The sequence below is a fragment of the Hakea prostrata genome, chromosome 5 (assembly GCF_041222555.1).
Source record: "Hakea prostrata isolate BN-2017 chromosome 5, UWA_Hpros_2, whole genome shotgun sequence".
NCBI lineage: Eukaryota > Viridiplantae > Streptophyta > Magnoliopsida > Proteales > Proteaceae > Hakea > Hakea prostrata.
The window spans coordinates 1,392,983-1,416,713 of NC_142604.1; the positions used below are offsets into that span (position 1 = coordinate 1,392,983).

Consider the following 23,731-nt stretch of genomic DNA (forward strand, 5'->3'; position numbering starts at 1 on the left):
ATACATTCAAATTAGTTTATTTATTTGAAATATCTGGCACTTACAATTCCCAAAAAAAGAGGTAAAAATGTAAAAATTATTAACTTAAATATAAAATGAAGACCACAATGGAACCACATATTTGATAATTCCATTGTGGTACAAAGCAATTGACGTCCAGTCAACACCTCTACTACTAATTGTCCCTTGCTTGATCTTTGGCATGGTTGAGCTGTTGAAGTTCCTAGACTATCACAGGTTATTAGGAGGTTTCCAATCAGGGGCGGACCCACTAAGGGGCCGAGGGGGGCCATGGCCCCCAGATTTTAAATTTTTTTTATCATTTCCTTAGTTTTTTCATTTTTTATATTAATTTTCTTTATTTTTCTAGCTTTTTTCTCTTCTCACATGTGAAATATTAGTATTTGGCCCCCCCCCCAAAATTGAGAATAAATTTTAAAGGTAAAATAATAGGTATAAATGTCATCCCTAGTTAAAAAATAACTCATCAATCCCTATTTATGCTCTCCTCTCTTCTCTTCTCTCACATCTTTTCTTCATATTTTTTCTCTTTCTATAAACGTGGGTTAGGGAAAATTTTTGAAAAATTATATTATTAAATATTCAAAATGTCATTTTTAATGCAAACTAACTCCTCAATCTCTATTTATTCTCCTCTTTCTTCTCTCTCACATCTTTTCTTCTTTTTTATTCTCCTTCTATAAACGTGGGTTAAGGGAAATTTTTCAAAAAATATATGTTATTAAATATTCAAAATGTCATTTCTAATGGAAACTAACTCTTCAATCCCTATTTATTCTCTCATATCTTTCCTCTCTCCTCTATTCTTTCTAATTATTCTCTTCCGTTTCTATCTTTTTATTTATTCTATAAGCGTGGATTAAAGAAAATTTAGGAAAAAAAATCTTTTCTACAATTAGGTTCTCTTTCTCTTTTTCAATTTATTTATTTTTTCTCTTTTACTCATTTATTTTTTTGTTATTTTTTATTTGATTTTATATTCTTTATTTCTTGTGCAATTTTTGTTATTTGATTTTATATTAAATAAACATCTATAGTTAGTAAGGTAAGTAACTACCATTGGTTTGCATCTCTTTCTTAAAAAAAAAAATGAAAATTTGGTTTGCAACTGACTTTTTAGGATTGAAATCATGTGTATTTTGTTAAACTGTACTTTAATTTACCAATATCTTATTGAAGAAAAAAAAATACCATTACCAATAATTTACCTATTTTTGTCAAATATATGTCGGCTCACAAAATATATGTAGGTGTATTCCTTAATATAATAAAATAATTCATAGGTGGGACCCTAATGGGACCCACACAATATATATGGCAAAAAAGCATTGGTGTTTCTCTAAACTGGACTTCCATTATTCGCCGCCCCCCCCCACCCCCCACTATTGGTGCTTCCCTAAACTTCCAATGTTTTTGTTTTATGCTGAAAAAAAAAAAAAAATTACTCATCCGCAAGCAAGGGCTTGTTAGCAATTATTTTTATAATCAACAATCTTTCCCTTCTTCACTAGCTTTGTTACCAGAAAGACAAAAAGACTTTGAAATTGAAACAGGTCTTCAATTATTTCACAATTTCAATTCATAATGATTCTTACTTTCTCATAGAACAAAGAACATCCCAAATACCTAATTCTCAATTATGATGACCCTAATTTGACCCAATGACATGGTTTCTAGGTATTGGCATTGTATTACTCATACACATATGATATGTATAAAAAAAACACACACAAAGAAATAAAAAACAAAGCAAACAAAAACTATGATGTGTCATATACCCATATACGAAATAAAGATATTATAAAAGAGGGAATGAGGTGAAAAAAAGGAAAAATTGTTAACTGAAATCTAAAATAAAGACCACATTGGGACCCCCTTATTGGTAACTCCATTGTGTCACGAAGTCATTGACACTGAGTCAATCAACACCTATGCAGCTTACTGTACCTTGCTTGATCTTGGGCATGGTTGACGTGTCCAAACTATCATGAGCTATTAAGAGACTTCTAATGTTTTTGTCAGGGCAAAAGCAAAGATTCAACATGACAAGGGGGAGGCAAATAATGAGAGTCCAAATCACCTCTTCGTCAGGGGGCACCACATATATTGTGTTGGCCAGGTGAATTCCACTTGGGGTCTTACCTCTAAATTATTTTATCATATTCAGATGTAGGCATATACATATTGAGTGGGGCCCACAAATTAAAACTATAGGCATTTTTACCCGTACAAAATATAAGTAAAATTAAAGCATGAGGATGAATGGTTTTTTTTCACTTGGGGTTCTACCTCCAACTTTTTTTTATTTTATTTTTAGAATAACTCTTTTTAGTTTTGATAAATGGTTTATTTCACTTAAACAAAAATCTCGCACATCCATCCTGCCCTTACTGTTAAATGCATAGTATATTATGTCGCCGATTTATCGCCGAAATGTCGCGATAAATCAGCATGTCGCTTGGGGGCGACACGACACCCCCCAGCGACACTGATTTTACCATATGTCGGCGATATATCGCCGAATTCCGGGCGATATATCGCCCCCGATCGAAAAGTCGTGGAAACACTGCAACCACCACCGGCGACGATCGAAAAGTCTGTGGAGCCTGTGAAGACCAAACTGTCAAAACCTGCAATGATGGAGTTAATCGATTCCAAGCACTTCGAAGTTCGAATCGGAGACTTGCCACACTTTTAGGGTTTTATGAAACACCTACCACCACCACCACCGGCGACGACAAACACTTCCGCTTATTAAGATATGAAATCTATCAAGAAAATGAAAATGGAACAATTGAAATCGTATTGCTTGCTTGTTTGGGCTGTGTGCAGAGATTCTCATTACGGTTTGTTCAAGTATTCTGGAAACGGGTGGAGTTGAATGTTTCAAAAGGGAAATTGAAGGGTGAGAAGGGTTTGCTACCAGGCTGGCGATGGCGACTCATTCATAACTCCAAATGGTGAGCGATGCAGATCTCCGACTCCTATAGACCCAAAAAATCTAAAAGGAACTTGTTTCTTCTTGTTTTCACAATCAAATCCCTAAATTGGCTTTCAGTTGTAAACAGTAAACCCCATCACACCCACACCCGCACGCTCTGCCTCTCCCTCCGACGTTACCTGATTTTGGCCGAAAAGATCCAGGAGTGCCCAACGATGTCTCCGACGTTACCTGATTTTGGTCGAGAAGATCCAGGAGTGCCCAACGATGTCTCCGACGTTACCTGATTTTGGTCGAGAAGATCCAGGAGTGCCCAACGATGTCTCCTACGTTACCTGATTTGAGAATAATTGGTGAGAAACTGAGAACTGAACTGAGAAGGTGGAGGTCGTGGAGCATCGATATCACTGAAACCAAAGACTAAAAGTCGTCCGCGAAATCTTCCCCTCCCCGTGTGCAGGCACGTCGCACAGCCGACACCGACGACCGGCAAACGACTGGTCGGACCTTGGTTAAATGTCACATTCCTTCCGATCGAATTTTTGTTTGCTGTTATATGGGTATCTCTTGTACGGCATTTGCATCGTGACACGTGTGGTTTTGTTAATCGAGCGGTTGAATTTTGAAAATACCACATGTCATAATCTGAGGACCGCAAAGGGGATTATACGTACCTGTGATTATACCCGTGTGGCAACAAAGGTTCCTCCATTTCTGGTGTAACGGCCAAGACTTCCCTACTTGTTTAAAATCTTTCCGTCCAAGTTTGATATACTGTAGCCACGAATGCCTAACTTCCTTATCTGATGTACAGAAAAATCTCCAAAGAACTGCATTTGTTAATTCTTAAGTTGTACCCAAACACATTCATATCCTAATATTACAAATACAAAGGGCTCATATCCATCGCTTGAACTTGTTTGGGTGACTAGTGAAACTATGTTTGCTATTAAGTAAAGTTTTCCAGAAAGCATATTTTGTGCTTTCTATATTAATGTAAGATACTTGGAGACGACAAGCAATATAAATAATATCTGAACTATAAAATGAGAAGAAGCTGAGAAATTCTTATACTGAATCAAGAACATTGTTCTCATCAATGGCTACTGCTGTCAAGATCCTCTGTGCGATTCTTGTATTCAATCTGGTTGGGAATGGTGGGAAATTTTTGAGTTGCTTTGCTAATCATGTCTTGGATTGAATAAAAATTAATCTGGGTTTTTTTCCTTCTTTTGTTTTGTTTTTGTTTTTGCAGGAATCAGTGCATGTTCAATCCATAGCCTTAAGTTGAGTCAAACCTTGATCAACTCAGTTGGGAGAAAATTTGAGTATGTGGTGGAAATATTGAATCAGTGCAGATGTACACAAGCAAATATTAAAGTTAACTGCGAAGGGTTCCAGACAGATGAGAAGCCTGACCCATTTTTATTCAGAAAGGATAGCAGAGATGGCAACAAATGCCTTCTCTTGAGTGGACTTCCCCTTGGTGAAAACCAAGGAACAGACTTTAAATATGTACGGGACAAGCCATATCCCTTCAGAGTGATTCATGCGAAGATGACTTGCTAAAGGATTTTAGAGATTGATTCTCTTCTGATCTGTGCAGGAGCAATCTTACGTTCAACTATGGCGCCTTTGGCTTTAAAATAAATAAAAAACAAACTGGTTTCTTCTGCTTTTTGCTGTTACATTTTGTGTTATTTTATTTTTATTTTCGATTATGGAAATTTAGGTTCTTCTTAAGTGCCCTCATAGACCAAGACAAGATCTCTGGCAGGTGATTTTGGTTATTAGGGTTTTCCTCCAAATCCCATTGCCTATTTCTTTGGCGTTTGATTCTTGTTCCTTGAACTGATTGACTATTTTTACAATTTCCATCCCTTGCAGCTCCTATAATTCATATCCAGAGTGAGTGTGAGACGTGGTGGTTAATTATCTTAAAATTAAAACCCAACTAAGAATTGAATCTAATGAATCTTTAAATTTTCTCACATTTCTCCTCTTTTCGTCAGGCTTACTTTTAGGAATTTTTTACATTCAGTTTTTAATTGAGTTCTAATTTTGATCATTTGATAATTAACTGCTACGTGTTATAATACTAAATACGAATTACAAAGAATTGCAACTGGTGGAAATTTTAAAGGATGTGAACATCTACTGTTGTATTATCTTAAAATTCATTTAGAATTTTATTTGGCCCAAAGGCCCCAATCAGTGGTAAATAAGCATTTTACCCCAAATAAACAAAAATTTAAATAAGCCTTCAACCTGGTTAGGGCCAAACTATGTCAGGATAATTGCTAATTCCCCTTTATATCGTGGTGAAATTACATATCGTGCTCTATACTTCATGAAATTATTATTACTCCTCACTTCAAATGGTGTTAAGTGACTAGTAGGTGTCAATGTAAAAAGACTATTTTAGACTCAAATGTAAATACAAAAAGTCCATTTTACCTTTCATTATAACAATAGTATGATTTGCATATACCAAACTTTGCCCTTGTTGTTGAGTCATTGATGACATAACCATTTTGGTGACAATTTTAATTTGGGAAAACTTGCGAGAAGTGAATTTTTACCTAGCAATTACAAAAGAACGAAAGGGTATCACAACATTAGTTAACAAAGGGTCCTTAGTTAGAACAAGGCAATAGTAGAAACAAAATACAGGATTTAATAAGTAATTCCCAATAATAAAGGGGATATGATTATTATAACTTAGCTAGAGACAACAAATATTATCTCGATTATGCGTTATTAAACTATATTATTAAGTGCACTCTGCATTTTAGACGGAACCTTTTTTTTCGCTAAAATGATCATTATATTAAGCGAAGAATAAATATTAAAAATACATCAATTAATACCTTTTAATAAACCAACTTCCCTTACCCGCAACAATTGTTGCTCCCAATACACCCTTCCTCACTGGTTCCTATTTAGATTAGAAAACCACTAACTCATAAAACAAAATCTAGGACGTCTAGAGGCATCCACATCAAGTTCATTAAGGATTGAAGCTGACCAAGGAATGTTAATATCAGAAGTTCTTGTCCTAGCTGCTGAATTTGCCATAAAATCTGCCACTGTATTAGTTTCACGATAACAATGTGAAATCTTCCAATCTATAGTCAACAAATATTCTTGTAACTCTCTCCACATATGAAAGATATACCAAAGAATTTTCTTCTGCTCTATTAAAGTCACCATGACTTTTGAATCACTTTCTACCCAAAGCTTTGTAATTTATAAATGCCTTGCCCAACGTAATTTGTGAATGAAAGTTTTAAGTTTTCAATTCAGCCTAGCCTCAAAGTTGGTTTTAACATCTAAAAGAATACTGAAATTGAAAACCACCGCAACTTCATTTCAAAATACTCCTCCACCGCCAGACCTTCCTGGATTGCCTAAAGAAAAAATAAAGATTTTATAGGTCCCACCGAGATTTGAACTCGGGTTACTGGATTCAGAGTCCAATGTCCTCACCACTAGACCATGGGACCCATTTTACATAAATCTATAGTCAACAAATATTCTTGTAACTCTCTCCACATATGAAAGATATACCAAAGAATTTTCTTCTGCTCTATTAAAGTCACCACGACTTTTGAATCACTTTCTACCCAAAGCTTTGTAATTTATAAATGCCTTGCCCAACGTAATCTGTGAATGAAAGTTTTAAGTTTTCAATTCAGCCTAGCCTGCAACTTCATTTCAAAATACTCCTCCACCGCCAGACCTTCCTGGATTGCCTAAAGAAAAAATAAAGATTTTATAGGTCCCACCGAGATTTGAACTCGGGTTATTGGATTCAGAGTCCAATGTCCTCACCACTAGACCATGGGACCCATTTTACATAGATCCTCACTTGAGAAGAAATAAGAAATCAATTTCGCAAAGCTTTTGGGTTCTCTAACCCCCTTATGTAACACCATAGCTCTCTCAAGCAAAACCCTAGCGATCTGAAGTCTTCGACCACCGCCGCCAAGCTTTGAGGTGGAGAGACTCTCCACCTCCACCTCCACCTCATCTCACATCCCCTCCTCTCCCTCTCTCTGCCTCTCTGTTTTTCTGGTTTTTTTATTTTTCACTGCTCCACTCCCTCTCTCCGACTCTCTCTCTCTGTTTTCTCTCCGACCCCTTTTTGCTTTCTCCATCTCCCTCTCTTTTCCTCTTTCCTGTGACCGGTTTTGGCAAAGGAAAAAAAAAAAATCTTAGTTTCTCCTTCCCTCTGTCTCTCTTTCATCTCTGTTCTCCGGTGAAGCTTTCTCTCTCTGTTTTTCTTTTTTCCCCAATCGATGGAAGCTTTTTCTTCCAGCTCTTTTCCATCATCTCTCTCCCACACTTCTACTCTCCCTCTCTCCACCTCTCCTCCACTCCTCTATTCCTTTTCTCTTTGTTTTAATAGCTTGAAGCCTTCGGCTTATAATAATAATAATAATAATAAAAATAAAATAAAATAAAATAAAAGAAGAAGAAGAAGACGGTGGTTGATGCGAGCTTGTTTTCTAAGGTTCGGGTGATTTTTGTCGTCTACTACTGCTGGTGGTACCCATGTTTGCAGCTTCGACAATGGCAGTTCAGAACCGAGATCCAGCGCTCTTTGCTACAACAACCGAGTTTACGCATTTGTGGCGTTTTCTGTCTCCGCCCTTGATGGGTGTTCTGTGTTCACCCTTGAGGGGTTTTGTATCTCCACCCTTGTGGCGTGTCTGTGTCTGTGTTGGTGTCCGCCTTTGTGGTGTGTCTTCGCAGGCTTTGGTGTTGGATATGTATATCATATCCATTGTGTTTTACTGATTTTGTAGTTGTTTCAATCAGTATTCTAAGGGTTTATTGGGCTTGACCCATCCCTCAGGTCTTGTATTTCTGCTTTTGTTTGGTGTTTGTGTCTGTATTTTCTTTGAAGGTTATGAATGAATGTTGAACTTTTGGCCAAGAAACCAATTTGATCAAACTCAGATGTCACTGACAACATTGGTGCGGTGCATGTTGTTTTGATCAACTCAGTGGGTTGACAGTCTTACACTAACGGCAACGTGGGAATAAGAATATTATAAGGGGATGGATGTAACACTGAACGTGGTGGTTTATTGGTCCTAAACTTAATCTCAAGTGGTTTAGTAGTCTTTATACTTCAGATTTGAATCCCTCTGGTCTCTTGTTTCTCACATTTGACAGTTGTGTAATCTTTGGTTTAGGCATGGGTCACTACTGACTTTTGTGAATTATATTAGACATCTGGCAGGACTATACTAACGGGGTCAGTGCTTGCGCTAGTAGTTCATAATGGTAATGTTTTCATAGGTTGAAAGTCCGAACTATACTAACGGGTCAATGCTTGCGCTAGTAGTTCATAAGAGTAATGCTTCCATAGGTCGAAAGTCCCAACATTGCCTAACGTGGAGGAGCAAGGGCGTCACTATTGCATCACTTTTTCTTAAAAAGAAAAAAGAAAGAAAGAAAGAAAGAAGAGTGGATGTTAAATAACAAGTTAATTACAATTACGAAAAAGAAATGTGAAATTAAATAAAGTTTTAAAAAATTAAATTCAATAGTCTCATCCAAGACTAGATCCAGAGAGAAGTGAAATGAGTCAAACGATTCTCATATCTATATTCAATGTGGAAATCCAACTCCAATGATGCTTAGATCATGAGTTACATATAGTTGAACTGATCTTATTGATCCATAATTGGCAACCTCATTCTCGAATGATGTATTTTGTTTTACCAATAACAACAAATTCATTCTTATCAACTCTTATCCCTTGGATGACCCCTTTAATTTTGGATGTTCGTATTACAATAATGTCTCATCGAATGATGCTACCCTTATCTTGATGGAGTGAACCTTATTGCTATTGAGCTGACAAGGATGTCCGCCTTGAGGATGTTTTGGTCAGGTGTTTCGAGTTTTTTCAGCCTTGCTGTTTAGTGTTGCTCCCTAACTTTGGCTCTTTTCTTCTTTGTTTTATGTAGGGCTTTGCCTTTTAGCTTTCTTGTATCTTTTTTCGCCTTTGTCTTTCTTTTGATCAACGAATCTAATTATTCATACAAGGGAAAAATAAATAAATAAATGACGCGCCATATGTGAAATGAAGTGATATATTAGAAAAGAGGGACTGAGGTAAAAAAGTAAAAATTGCTAACTTGAATCTAAAATAAAATACCATATTGGAACCATTTATTTTGGTAACCATCAACAAGGGTATTTTGGCAATTACTTTGATAACCAATGATTTTTCCCTAAGCTCACTAGCCTTGTTACCAGAAAGATGATAAGGACTTTGAAATTGAAATAAGTTTTCAACTATTTCACAATTTCAATTCATACATAATCTTATTTTCTCATAAATAAGATAAGAGCATTCCAAATATCTCAATTTCAATTATGAAATCCCTATTTTGACCCTATAGTATGGTTTTTAAGGTATTGGTATTGTATCCCTCATAATACATGATATATTTTCTTCGTACCTTGGAGATACATATAGACAATATACCCATACCGTAATGCTTGCATAGTACAAATAAGAGTTTCGATCATTTGCATTCAGGAAAGGCGCCCGTCGATGCATCCGGCCGTTGGAAGTATCACCCATCATGGTATTTGAGTTGGTTGTTAAGTACTATGGGCAAGACATTCAGCAGCGTGACACATTAACAAACGTCCTTCTAAGACAGAAATTTACCAGGTCCATTTCTTTCCTTCCAGAAATGTGATAAGTGTTCCAGCGTCATATCAAATGGTAAAAATCCATTTACAGGTCACATCAATCAACTGATTGATTTGATTTCCAGATGATCTGCATCATATGGTAAATGATACTGACCTTAAAAAATAACATCTTTTGAGGAATATTAAATGCAAATCCATCGCACGCAACAAATACTTTTCAATATCAAATCCGAAACCATATTAATTTCAACTTCAATTATTGCTGTTCCAACGAGGCAGCCAAGTAGAGAGCCGCCAAGTTCATGCAGTTACCATGTCAGAAGTGACCAGCGTGAGCGGTGGACCTGAAGGATTCTGGACTCTGGAGGAGAGCCACGTCAGCTCGTTGGTCGTTATCTTATACGTTGATAGGGAGCCACGTCATTAAATTCCTTTTGGATTGTTGTTGTTATCGAATAAGCAATCTCTCTCTCATACCTATAAACAGCTATGCTTTCTCGGAATCTGAATACAACTCTAGCTGCCCATTTTGGTGAGAGAAATCCGTTCGAAATTTAGATCAGGGAGAGTCCATGGCGTTCAAGAGCTTAGATTGTATAACGGTGGAAGATATCGCTGTTCTCGGGATTTCTTCCAAAGTTGCAGATGAACTCCATGGAAATCTCACTGATATCATCCGAAATTGCGGCAACGATACGGCGGAGAGATGGAAGAACATCACTGGGAGACTCTTAAACCCTGACTTACCTTTCGCGTTTCATCAGATGATGTATTATGGATGCTACAAGGATTTTGCCTTTGATCCTCCTGCTTGGATTCCCAATCCGTAAACACCAAACTCTGCTTCTCAGTTTGATTCCATTGTTCATGTCTTCCATTCCTTGTAAAATCCAAACATCTGTCCCTGAACTCTAGCGTTGCTTTACTTATGCAAGGGATGTGATCTCACATGTTTGCAGCAAATTTTAAATCTAACCTCACTGTTATGACATTATAACGTCATCATTTTACATAAATGTCTTTTTACCTTTGTCATAACTCATAACTATTAAATACCCTCATATATTCATTCTTACTGTAAATGGAGAAATTCTGAATCATTAATGTTTTCTGAATTGTAAAGATGATCTCTGGACACTCCCCCGCTCTTCACTCGGAAATTGTGAAGTTTTGCTTTGTTATCTAAGGGGAAGAGTCCTGGAGCTATTTATTTATATGCATTTTCTAGAATTAGTCTCAGTCACTGAGTGGATTGTAGAGGCAATGCAAAGGATAGGGGAATATGTTTCTATAGGCTTCTATAATCTTTTCTAGGCAATACAATTTATTAAGTAGTTTTAATTACTGATGTATGCACAGGGAGAGTGCGGTTATGACCAATGTTGGCCGCTTCCTAGAGAGGCATGGTAGACAGTTGCTTGGCCTGAAATATAAAGATCCCATCTCCAGCTTCACTGATTTCCAGAAATTTTCGGTCTTGAACCCTGAGGTAGCACTGCTAGGTTTTAGTCCTCTGAATCTTCACTTTGGCAGATAGTGACTCATCATTTATTTTAATTTTACTAGGTCTATTGGAAACTGGTATTGGATGAGATGGATATCTCCTTTTCAGTACCTCCCTCATGCATCTTACATGAGCTTCCCTCCAAGCAAAGTCAGTTATCTCACCCCGGAGGCCAATGGTTACCAGGAACATTTTTCAATTCATCGCGGAATTGCTTGGATTTGAATGGGAAAAGGAATTTGGGTGATATAGCAATCATATGGCGAGATGAAGGGGAAGATGACCTACCTATAAAGCGAATGACGGTTGAGGAATTGCGTACTGAGGTCTGGTATGGTATTTATTATGATAGTTGTCATCTATTCATCAGTTTCTGTTCTTGTTGAATCACAGAGTTAGTTTTTCAAGGTGATACACTTTCACAGCATGCAATTACTTTCTCACTCAACTTGCACAAGCACTGACAGGCATTCAGTTTAAATTTTGCTAGCTTTAGTTTGTTAGTGTGCCACAGTTCTAGTGTTGCTGTTCTTTTGCAATGCAAGCATTATATTCCAAGTTCCAAAATTCCATGAAGAGAAATCTGTTTTTGGGTGTTGAAAAAAATGGCTGGAACTTAATCATTCCATGATTTTGCAATGGTGAGAAGAATAAGCATCAGAATATCATTTACAGCTTTACAACAATGTTTTGACAATGTCTTTTCTTGTTATTTCATCTTTCCTTGATAATTTTTCCAAAATTGATGCGTATCAGGTTTTGGATAAGTATTCAATATTTATTTTCTTCCTCGTGATTTATTTCAACTTGAAAGTTTTTGTGCTGGATTTTTCTTTTGTTCTTGCATTATTTTCCTCCTATCTGCAAACTCAGTTGTAACGAACATTGCTAATCAGCTAAACGTTGCTGAAATTTCTGTAATTATACATCTCATGATTGGCGTATTTGATAACAAGATGGTTTCTCGAAATATAAGGAGCAATTGTACTGAGGGATATGTTTTTAGCCAACTTGCTTGTTTAGAGGTCCTCTGCAGTGTATATATTGTACACCTTTGGGTTAGGCCCCAACTCCGCTCAATTAACTGTGTCTTACCCATTCAAAAGGGTTTTCTATGTGGATTGTGTTTTTTTTATCTTCACCCTTATTTAGAGACATGCTCATCTTCCTATCCCATGCATATCTTTTCTCAACAAAACTTTCCGGCTTCTTGTTGTCTGAAAATTAAAAAAAAAAAAAAAAGAGGTTCTTTATTAACTTGAAGAAAGCAAATGAAAGGGTTCTTTGGGTAATGACTTTTGACAATAAAAGATGTCTTGATTAATGAAATTCACCATGGTTAACCTGGGACCATAAAGATTTCAGATAGATTGGTTCCACTTAGGCATAGTCGCAAGTGGCATTGTTCTAGTCTGGTCCAAACAGGGGAGGGCAAGCTACCGTCTTTTTCTTTTTCACCTCTGTGTTATGTGAGGGACTTGAGGCTTCCTTAGAGTGATTGTGGAGAGTCCTTGTTCTGTTTCACTGGTTAGATGCAAAGTAACGAACTTGCTCTTCCTTTTTTTGCTTATTCTTGAACATTTTGTTCCATTATAACCTTCAATCGATAAATAAGTTGGTTTGGAGAAGTCCTGGATTTTAACAGGCAGGATCTGTCATGGATTCCACGTTTCATTCTACCTCATAAATTTTCCTTTGTAAAGTCTAAACAATTTACAGGCCATCCCTAGAAGCTCTAGGTTTTACATTTTTCCTTTTGATTATTTTCAGTAAAGCTTGTATTCTTAGAGCAAAATAATGAATATCTATGATGAAGTATGCTGCAACTGGTGTTAGAATTGCTGAGTTGAAAGGTATGAGTTTCCAATCATGATGAATTGTGCAGGCATGTACGAAAGGATGCCTTATGGTGTCTTATTTGCTGATGATGCCAATTTGGATTTAAGTGGCCAGGGAAGGGTATATATATTTGATGAGATTATGTGCCATTTTTTGGAATGAATAGTTCATGCAATTAGTTAGAGACTGATGGGAGATGAAGCTCGATTATGGTAAGACAAAAGTAAAAACCAGGGGCTAGTTTATACTAATATAACAGTGATTACCGGGATAAGTTCAATACTAAAAGTTTTTGCTAACTGGATTAAGCTGGTTGTGGATTCTCTTGTTAGTGATGACCTCTCAGCTTCATAGCCACAGCTGGTAGAAGAATCTCTGACAATATTCATGTATATAATGAACTGTTTCATGGTTTTCAGAGAAAAAATAACTCTGCCACTACACTCATAAGATAGAATGCACAAAGCCTTTAATTCCTTGAGATGGACTATGTTGTCACTATGCACAAGACGGGATTCCCTCTAGTGTCTGTGAATTGGGTTCATAATTGCATCACCACTCCAGCAAGGAGTAGTCCAATAGGGCTTTTCTCTTCTATTTGGTAAGGCTGCCCCTTGTCTCCCTTCATCTTCACCCTTGCCCAAGAAGTGCTCTGTAGAGTGATACTAAGCAAGACAGATAAGCTTCTTATTTCTGCCATGCACATGTGCATGAATTTGCAGATCGCTTACTTGGCTTCTTGCTGATGACTTTACAATTTTCTCCAACATCGTTTCAATTGACACTATGATACACTGTTTGAATCTCCTCTTTGAAATAGTTTCTTGCTTCAGATCAATCCCCAGATATCCTTAATGTTTTCAGCTGGATACTCAGATCCAGACATGGTTATACTGCAAGATAAGACTGCCTTCTCTGTTGGTCAGGTACTTGGGGCTTTCTCTAATCTCTGCTAGGCTCACAGCTAATCCTTGCGCTCCCATTTTGGATATTTTACTCAAGAGGCTCTAGCTCTGGAAGGAATTTTACTATCTGATGATGTTTAGAATTTGATTCAGTTAGTTCTTCAGTCATCTTATGTATATCAGTTAGGTATCTTTTCACTTCCTCAATCTACCATCAACGATCTGGCATCTCTTGTATGTTCCTTTCCTTAGAAAGTTTCAGAAGCTTCTAGTTCTTTTGTCCAATCCGTTAAGCTCCAATTTTAGATTCCTTCATCAGATTTGGGACTTCATTGTTTTGGTGGTCTCCTCCTGTTGCATGTATTTCCTAATGAACAAGCATATTGTTGTCTGTTGGGGCCTTCCTTCTTCCTTGCACCATCTCATCCTCCCCACTAATTGGGTGTGTTAGCTCTATGTATTGTAGTTCTCTCTCTCTCTCTCTCTCTCTCTCTCTCTCTCTCTCTCTCGCTGTTTATTATCTTAGCATTTGTTGTCTCCCATTAAAGGGGTTTAGTGCAAAGAATGAAGGAGTTCTATGGGACTTCAGGGGTATTAGGGAAGAAATGGCATGCTTACCTTAGTTGGATGGGAGCATAATTATATGAGGGTCATAATATGACACCAATTTTCTTTTATATTTACTTCTTCATGTGATGTAGTATTTGAGTCTATGTGGTTAGCAGCTTTTGTTTTGGAAATTTCTTCAGGCCCTGTTTGTTTCAGCATCAAAATTTATGCGAAAATTCACTTAAAAGAAAAATTCAACATGTGTACAATTTGCATATTGGAAAGCATTCCAATGTCTGTTTTCTTATGGATAAATTTTCAACATATACAAATTTTAAAACTTTCCAACTTATAAAATTCTACATTTACAAAGTAAAAGTTACCACCAAAAAGTTTCCCCGTAAAACTTTAGGCTGAAATGAATTGATCCTTAGATGATTCCCCCCCCCCCCCCCAAACCAAAGAAAAAAAAAAAAGGGAACTCTACTTGTGCAGAAGTCTTTGGCCCCAGGTTTGCCCTTTTTCTTTTAGTGTTGTGCTGCTTTTAGTGCATTAACCACCTCCACCCCCAGCCTACCCCCCCCCCCCCCAAAAAAAAAAAAAAAAAAAAAAAAGAAAGAAAAAAAAGAAGAAGATTTAAAGATATGATCCAGTATAGTCTTCGAAAGTACTAACCCTTAATCTTTTTCAGGAATCTACTAAACTTCTTTAGAACAGAAAAAGATTCATTAAGCCTAGTTGCACCGTTCTAAGTATTGGAGAAATTACCCAGAGAAAGCTTCACTAATCTTACCTAAATTTCCATTGATAATTTTGTGGGTCTAACTGGGCACTGTCATTGCTTTCTTGAAACTGAAATCATTTGGAGAAAAGCAACCTTAACAAATTGATGTTTAAGCCTAACCTATGTATCAGTTGTATTTAGGTTTATTCCTATTATCACATGTGTTGAGTTCAGAAGGTTGTGCTTGGTGTGATGGTCAAGTGCTCCATTGCTGAACGCTTGGTCACAGGTTCAAGGCCTGGAAACAGGCTCTCTGGAAACCAGGGGTAAGGCTGTGTACATCAAACCTCCCCCAGACCCTGCTGAATGCGGGATCCTCGTGCACTTGGTAGGCCTTTTCTATCACCAGCATTGAGTTCCCATTTGACAAGTCTTCCTGAAGTCCTAACTGGCCTACCATTCTTATATCTTCATTTATTGGTTGGTAGGGGCTATCTTCTGTTATAACTTCTACTAGAAAGATGCAACATACACTTTCGATATTATATTTAAGGCGAACCTGGTGCTGAAGGCTTCCACACAAGCAGTCTTCAGGGGGGACCGCATATATTCGTATGACTTGTATAGTATAGTATATATATATATATATATACAAGCGTCTCCGGGGGGGGGGGACATTCTGCACAGTGTCGATTTGTATCAGCAGTTATGGAAGGATATCTTAAACTGTGAATACCATGAAAAATGTATTTAAAATTTAGTGGGATCATGGTCGCTTGGTGGGCATCAGTTGTTGTTATGGAATGAGCATTTGCAATGAAGATCTTTGACTGCTTCTGGCTAACTACATGCTGTGGTGCTAGCAAGACTCCTAAATTTGCACACAAACTAGAAATGAATCAAAGGGAGATTTGAGAAAGCCAGGTTACTTTCCTCAATCTTTTGCCACCAAATTTGGGTTCTATTGGGCATCGTGATAGCCTTTTTACTTTCACCATTTGTGTTAATGAAGAAAAATCAATCTGCACAAACGCTTGAAGGAGGGGAGGAGAGAAGAAGACGACACAATGGAGGAAGGAGAAAGAGCTGAACCACAACAGGTTTAGTATATCTATCGTGGTCCTTTCAAACTGTATATATAACCTTTCTGTTAACTAAAACACATCAGACTTTAAGTGCGATTCCTTCTTAGGGTACAGGTCTAGATACAAAGTCCATAAATAATCAAAGACATAAAAGAAAATAAGATAATACCATGAGAGGGATGTGAAACTACCTTGAGGGCAGGGGTAAATAGGTTGTATCTAGTGCATTGTATCCTTGTTATAAATACATCACACAATTGAAAAAATCATTTTCATGATATAAGCAACTTTTTTCAGTAACAAGAGTCTAGGTTTCACTCAGATCAACACTTAAAGAGAGTTCTGCTAGATGTTCCTTTTTTGGATGAATCGCTAGATGTTTCCTTTCAGTTCAGTTAGTGGGAAATACCAAAATTTATACAATCTTGCAACAGGGCAAGAGAATCCTTTCACAAATCTTTTAAGGATAAGAGGATCCATACAATCTTTTAAGTATAAGAGGACCTGTGCAATCTTTTAAGGGTAAGAGGATCTTTTGCAAACACCTAATTGCAGTCTAGGATTATGCTCACTTAGGTTGATCAAGAGTTCAACCAACTCTTACATCAACACTAAGATTCAATAAACAACTAGATAAAGTAGGGATATTACATATACCAGGTGTTCAGAATGATCTGATGTTGATTGTTTGCTCATGACAAAGGCTTCCTTGAGGCTGCTTCCTCGATGAGAAAGATTCACCAACTTCAGTGCAAGCCTTCAATGTGTTAAGTTGGCTTGAAATTGAGATGATACAGTAATGGCTTTCAACTTGAAATGACTTCGATGAGTTGAATTGACTGGGAAGTGTTACGATCCTTTAATGTTCTTCTTGTCTTTTTCATTAGTAAAAGAGCTTTTAAATAACAAAGAAGTGACCATAAACCTATAATTTCTTGTGAACTATGCAACAATAGAATCGATTGCATATTTAGTTACCATTTGCCAAAGTTCTAGTTTAATTATGGAAAAGATGCTTAGATTTTCTTATGGCCTATCTTTTAGATGGTAGGTTTTCCTCAGTTGACAAAGTACAAATTCCTCAAAATTATTAGGTCTTGGTTCTCCACTCCTGGGGTCTACGTATTAAGTCATTATAATTATAAAATAAAGAAGTAAGTTTAGATCTTCTTATAGCATTGAAAAAGAGATGATTCTACGACTTATTATCTTATACTTTTGTTTTGACAGGTTAGTTGCATATGCACTTGAAACATTGGGTCTGGTCAAAGGGTCTGCTATTGCTATTGATATGCCAATGACTGTCACTGCTGTGGTTATCTACCTTGCTATTGTATTGGCAGGATATGTTGTGGTATCGATTGCTGATAGCTTTGCCCCAAATGAAATATCAACAAGGCTTAAAATATCAGATGCAAAAGTGATATTCACTCAGGTTAGTTCCCATTTTGTTGCAGCTTTGTCAACTATCTAGTCTGCAATTTCTAATCTTCATCAGTTAGTAGCACTTCGATTATCTTGGTAGTCTTTTTTGTCGTTGTTCTCTGAATTGATATATAGTTTTGGGAGGGTTATATGGGCTTTTTCATAGGATCCAACCATGAAAGTTGAGCTGACTTTTGGTGTTCTGTAACTAGGTTTACAATTTTAGAACTACATTACTATGTTTTCAGTCTGCAAGTCTTCTTTAGATTCTTTTGTGATAAGGTATCAAAATGTTCAGCAATCTTATTAGAGAACATCATAGAAACCTAATGTAGGTAGGTGACAGTTGATTCTCCAATCCAATGAACAAGCAAATTCTCCACACTAGTTCGCAAAAGCAATTCAAAAGCATATTAATTCAATCATCCTTCCATTGGGTTATGCTTAAAAGAGATTACAATGTTGAAACTTGAAATATAAATATAATCTAATAGAAGTTATAATATAACTAGATCCTTGTGGACTTTGGGAAGTAACTTGGACTTTGTGATTAAATTGAAACAAATTAAAGTCTAATTAAACAAGTAAAAGAACTATATGTCCTTCACTTAAAGTGGACCAACTAATCCTTATTTAATCATGTGGCTTTCAAGTGGTCACATGATCTCTCTCTAAAATAGAAATTACTAATAAAAAATAAACCTAAATTCGTGTGCCACCTTATACACATGTTTTGGGCCTACAAGGGAGGCCCATTATCAAGTAAACCCATGGAACAAAGGGTCTAACCCCTATATGGTGCGATATTAGGTTTGGTCTACTAATTAGAAGCCAAATTGGTTGTGGATCTGAATCCACTAATCCTAGTTACACTAAGTTGTTTTTCAGTAAGTTCAGTAAAAAAAATTTTGAATGTTTTCTGTGTGCCTTCCTTTTGGAACATAAACCCAAATCATGTACAGGTCTTCCTTTTTCTTTTTAATCTAGCATTAATGAGCCTCATTGAAGAAACACCAAATTGGTTCCTTGAAGAATTTTCTATGAAAAGGTGGAGGAACACGGACTTCAGTAAGTCCATGAGGAAATAATTTTTTTTCTTTTAAGACATTACATTTTAAAGTGTTATTGAAAACTAAGGATTTGAAAAATTCACATACAATAAGAACAGAATAAAGGATCTGGAATACCCTCATTGTTTTGCCATTTGGGTGTGCTTGTTTTGGAGTAAAATTTTTGTGCTCTCAAGGCCATCAGTAACAGTGTCTCAAGAGTTAGCTTTACGAGTGGACACCCTGTGGGAATTGTTTAGCCATCGTCTCCTCGTTACCCCTACTCTTCGAACCTTGCCATCTCCAATGCACTAGGGTAACCTTGTCGATGATCCCCTCTCCAACCTCCCTCCCTCTAAATCGTGAAACTCTCTTCTTTTCCCCTCCTTTGAGCCCACCACCTTTGACTGTAATATTTCCTTTATCCCCCTCCACAGTTGACTATATTCCTCTCGTCCATTGCCTATCCTCTGCAATAGAACCGGGTATCCATCGCTGGCAATCTGCCATCATCAACCAGTTCTATGGGTCTTGTCCTCTTGGTATTGTCAAAGTGTCTCTCTTCAAATAATGGAAGTCTTAATGCTTAATGGATACCTTTATGCTCGATAGTGGGATCTTCTTATTTAAGTTTGCCTCCCTCACCTACATGTCTAAAGCTCTTGAGGGCTTGCCTTAGTTTGTAGGGTAATCCCCTATCTTGCTCAAATCTTGGGAGCCTTCAATGCCACTCCTCAGGGTTGACTTCAACTCAATTCCTTTGTGGATTAATCTTCCTGGGGTTCCATTGGAGTTTTGGAACAGTGACTGCTTGAGCTATATTGGTTCGACTATTGGGAGACCTCTGCATACTGAATTGAAGACCCTCTAAATGGAGAGAATTTCCTGGCTTGCTTTTGCGTAGAGGTCTCTGTTGCAAAAGCCCTTCCCCCTTTTAGCACCATTGTAGACGATAAGGGTCTTTACTATGATCGGCTTGTTGTGTAATACGAGGTGCTTGCTAAATGTGACCTTGTTCATCATTTGGCCACATCTCCTTCACTTGTGCCTTTGCCTTGAAGGATCGCCTGACCATTGCCGCCCTTGGCGAAGCCTGCAACCCTCCTCTTGAAGAGCGTATGGTTTCAAATGCCCCTTCTGGTGCTCCAAAATCTTTGATCGATGCACTAGAGTTGGTCTCTGTCAATGTTTCCCTGCTACTGCTGCTACTGCCGTTGCCTCTGCTTTCGCCGTCATTGCCAATGTGAAGACCTGTCGCCAAAATAGAAGGAAAAAAAAGAATCGTGCAGCCCTTGCTAACCGTGGCGAACTTGCTCCTTTGGTCTGTGCCTTGCCATCTACAATTGTTGCCGCTGCCAACTTGAACAATGATTCTAAGACAAGCCTACCCTGCGATGGTTTCTTTTGTTGCACATCCTCTGGTTAGCGGTGGTTCATCAAACTCTACTACCCAGTCACTGTTTGGAGCTAGCCCTTAACCCCCGACCATTGACACTGCTGTTTGACTTTACCTTCTCCTAACCTCGATCTCCATGCCTGCCATCACCCTATAACCTCCCTAAATTTCTTTGTCACTCCTTGCAATGAAGCTTTTGCTTTGCATCTTACTTGATTCCCTTATTCTCTCCCTTTGTAGGATTTGGTGGGGCCTACCCCCACACCTCTTTCCCTTTCCCCTTACTATTTGTCACTTTCCATGGGTCCCACCAATCCCTTATTTCCCTCTTTTGTGATCCCTAACCCACACCCGATCGGGCCCCCCTCATTGGGCTTCACTACACGGTCCACTCTGAGCTTTGCTCTTACAGTCAAATTAGTCCTCTAGACCATTTGGCCCACCCACAAATTAACCTAGATTCTCCCTCCCCATTCACCCTCTTTAACCTAACCCACTCCCGTTGTACCATCACCCCCCATTCGGATCCTTCATTGACCTTAATACTTATGAAACCCCTCCCCCATCAAGACCTCATTGAGTAAGAACCCCCCCCCTTTCACTCCCTTTTGTTGCAATGATAGGAAGGATATTCCCACCCCTGCTCCCAACTTTGTTGCCCCCAACCCCTATCATATTTGACATTCTCATTTACAATGTAAGGGGCCTTAGTTCCCTTGCTAAACAAGCTAACGTTAAAATGCCCTTCGTGAGTCAAAGGCTTTCTTTTGTGCCTTCTTGAAATTCATGTTCATCCTAACAATGCTATCTGATTGCCTCATCGATGCCCCCTCTTGGTTTTTTCTCTCCAAAATTACCTCTCCTTTAATGGTCGCATTTGGGTCTTGTTGGGACCCGGCCAAATTCAATGTCTCCCTTCTCCACTTGCTCTCCCTATTTCATACATCTCCGCATCTCTCCTCCTTTATCTTCCTTTTTCTTCTTCCTTACCATCATCTATGACTTCAATTGTTTAATTGACCATGCTACCCTTTGGGGTGACCTCCGCTCTCTCTACCTCCATCACCAACCATCCTTGGAATTTCTGAGGTAACTTCAATATTGTTTGCTTTTCTCATGAGAATGTTAGTGGTTGGCCTCCGGACCCTATGGCAGTTGATGCCTTCAATTCTTGCATTAATGACCTAGCTTTTATGGACCTCTGATGGTTGTACCACTTTTTAGCTTGGCAAAACCGCCGTAGGATTGGGTCTGATTGCATTGCTTCCAAGTTGGATTGATTCTTGGACAACAATGCTTGGCTCACTCACTTCCTATCCTCTCATGCCTCCTCCCCCTAGTCTCTCAGACCATTCCCCTTATTTTATCCATATCCTCTCTCCCTCCTTTGGCCCCAAGCTTTTCAAGTTCTTCGACATGTGGATCTTTAACTCTTCTTTTCTTCCCACCGTTAAGGAAACCTGGGGTAAGCTTGTCCGCTACTTCTTTCTTCCCCTCATCGCCTTCACTCGGAAGCTTCGAAATAAAAATAAATCTCTTCGATTTTGGAATTCCTCCACTTTCAGTAATATCTCTTCTAGAATCTCCTTGTATCATTTAGATCTCCCTAGGGTTTAATCCCTTCTTCAACTTGAACCTCTTAAACCTTCCTTTGTTGAGAGTGAGAAATCTCTTTATTTAGATCTCTCGTCTCTCATCTCCCAAGAAGAGAATTTCCTCGGTCAAGAGTTGAGGATCAAGTGGCTTAAGCTTGGGGATTCTAACATTGCCTTCTTCCATCGCTCCCTTAAAGCCCGTCACAATTACAACTCCATTCCCCTCTTCTCTCTAGTAATGGCACCGGATTTCTGATCCTTCAAGTATCAAATCGGAAGTGGTCTCATCCTTCTCTGCCTTGCTCTCCCCTCCCTCTCTTGCCCTTGTTCTCCTCTCCCATCATCTCTCCTCAATAAATTTGTTGACCTGCTCGCCTCCCTTGATTCCTTTTGGGCATCCCCTTCACTGATGAAATCCTTTCCGCCATTAGGTCTCATAAGGCTAATAGAGCCTTTGGCTTTGATGGCTTTAGCATAGGGTTTTTCCTTGCTACTTGGGATCTCACCGAAGAGGATCTCGTCCACGCCATCCGTATTTCTTCTTTAATCCCTCCTAGTTCTCCTCTATAAACCAAACTTTCCTCTGTCTTATTCCCAAGAAGCATGGTACTACCACTCTCTTGGATTTTACCCATCTTTCTCTACAATCTTCTCTGCGAATTCATTTCCAAGATTCTCGCTAATCAGCTCAAGAAGGTTTCTGCTTTCATCTATAGTTGTAGCATTGCGGACTATATCCTCCTTTATGCGGAGATTATCCATGGTTTTGATGGGGCTTCCCATTCCCCGGGTGTCCTATTAAAGATGGACCTCTACAAAGCTTATGATTCCATCCGTTGGGACTTTATTAATGAGGTCCTCTCGGCCATTGGTTTTCCATCTTCTTTTGTTCATTAGGTTGAGGTCTGTATCTCCACCCACCGCCGCACTTCTCCATTATCACCAATGGCTTCCCTACGGGTTATTTCCTGTCTCGGGTAGGTATCCGCCAAGGTTGCCCCCATTCCCCTGCCCTTTCTTGCTTGCCTTAGAGGTCCTATCTCGCAGCATCCTACAATCTAGGACTAACTTCTCATCTCTCCTATCTCTTAGTGCAAATCTATCACCCTTACCCACCTTGCCTTTGAGGATGTCCTTATTATCTTCTCCAAAGCCTCCCATACTTGTATTTCCTCTATTTTCATCGTTTTTTTTTTCTTTGAATCCCTCTCAGGTCTTCATTTCAATCTCAAAAAGCCCACTCCCTTTTTCTTGGGTGTCTTGGATCCTGTCTGTGTCTCCCTCAAACAACTTATTGGCTTTACTTCGATTCCTTTCCTGTGACTTACCTTGGTCTTCTGCATACTTAAATGCACCATCCACGAGATGGAAACCCTCTTCTGTGCCTTCCTCTGGGAAGGCTAAGAAACCTTTTGCTTCCTCTACCCCATCAATTGGCCTAATGTTTGTCGTCCTAAATTTGAAGTTGGCCTAGGAATCAACCACATCCAAGATGTTAATGTGGCTACTTATTTAAAAATCATTTGGAAGATTGCTTCCAAGCATAATTCCATTTGGGTCAACTGGGTTTAATCCTACCTAGTTCCTTCATTTGAGACCACTCGCCCTCTCCATGGTTTCCAACCACATCTCTGGCTTCTCCATTTCCTTCGGCTTGTCCCCTGGCAGCCGATAGGCATTATTTTGATCCTCCTTGGCCCCTACATTGTGTATGAGTCTCATATCGCTAAAAATGCCCCCTTTCCATCTTCATCATTGGTGGTTCTTGGTCCCCCTGCCTCACACTTGTCTCACATATGTTTGGACCTCCCTTCCACCTCTTGGACATCCCCGAGACCTCAGCATTTGGATTCCTTCACCCTTTAAAACATTTTCCACCTCATTGGCATGGAACCTCTTTCATTCCCTTCTCCCCTACCCCTTGGGCATCCTTAGTTTGGTTCAAAGGCCATATATTGGATCACTCCCTCACCTTGTGGAGAGCTCTTAACCTTAGCCTTCTCACCCAAGCTTT

General features: G+C 38.5%; 1 protein-coding gene and 2 non-coding genes across 5 annotated transcripts in view; 1 reads left to right on the forward strand and 2 right to left on the reverse strand.

Annotated features, from left to right (window-relative positions):
- Positions 1-6,396: 6,396 nt before the first annotated feature.
- TRNAQ-CUG (transfer RNA glutamine (anticodon CUG)) lies at positions 6,397-6,468 on the reverse strand. The gene has a single exon. It is a non-coding gene; the product is annotated as a tRNA-Gln (tRNA).
- Positions 6,469-6,741: 273 nt separating this feature from the next.
- Positions 6,742-6,813, reverse strand: TRNAQ-CUG (transfer RNA glutamine (anticodon CUG)). The gene has a single exon. It is a non-coding gene; the product is annotated as a tRNA-Gln (tRNA).
- Positions 6,814-10,119: 3,306 nt separating this feature from the next.
- Positions 10,120-23,731, forward strand: part of AAE17 (acyl-activating enzyme 17) — a 44,047-nt gene continuing 30,435 nt past the window's right edge. For 2 of the 3 annotated variants that reach the window (XR_016173400.1, XM_089155023.1), the window contains exons 1-4: positions 10,120-10,472; positions 11,006-11,135; positions 11,213-11,481; positions 17,483-17,687. Coding sequence is in view for 2 of the 3 variants with exons in the window: in XM_089155023.1 (XP_089011149.1) it covers positions 10,219-10,472; positions 11,006-11,135; positions 11,213-11,481; positions 17,483-17,687 (858 nt within the window). In the remaining variant the exon portion in view is untranslated. The remainder of the gene's footprint in view (positions 10,473-11,005; positions 11,136-11,212; positions 11,482-17,482; positions 17,688-23,731) is intronic. The other variant, XM_089155024.1, reaches the window with a different exon arrangement.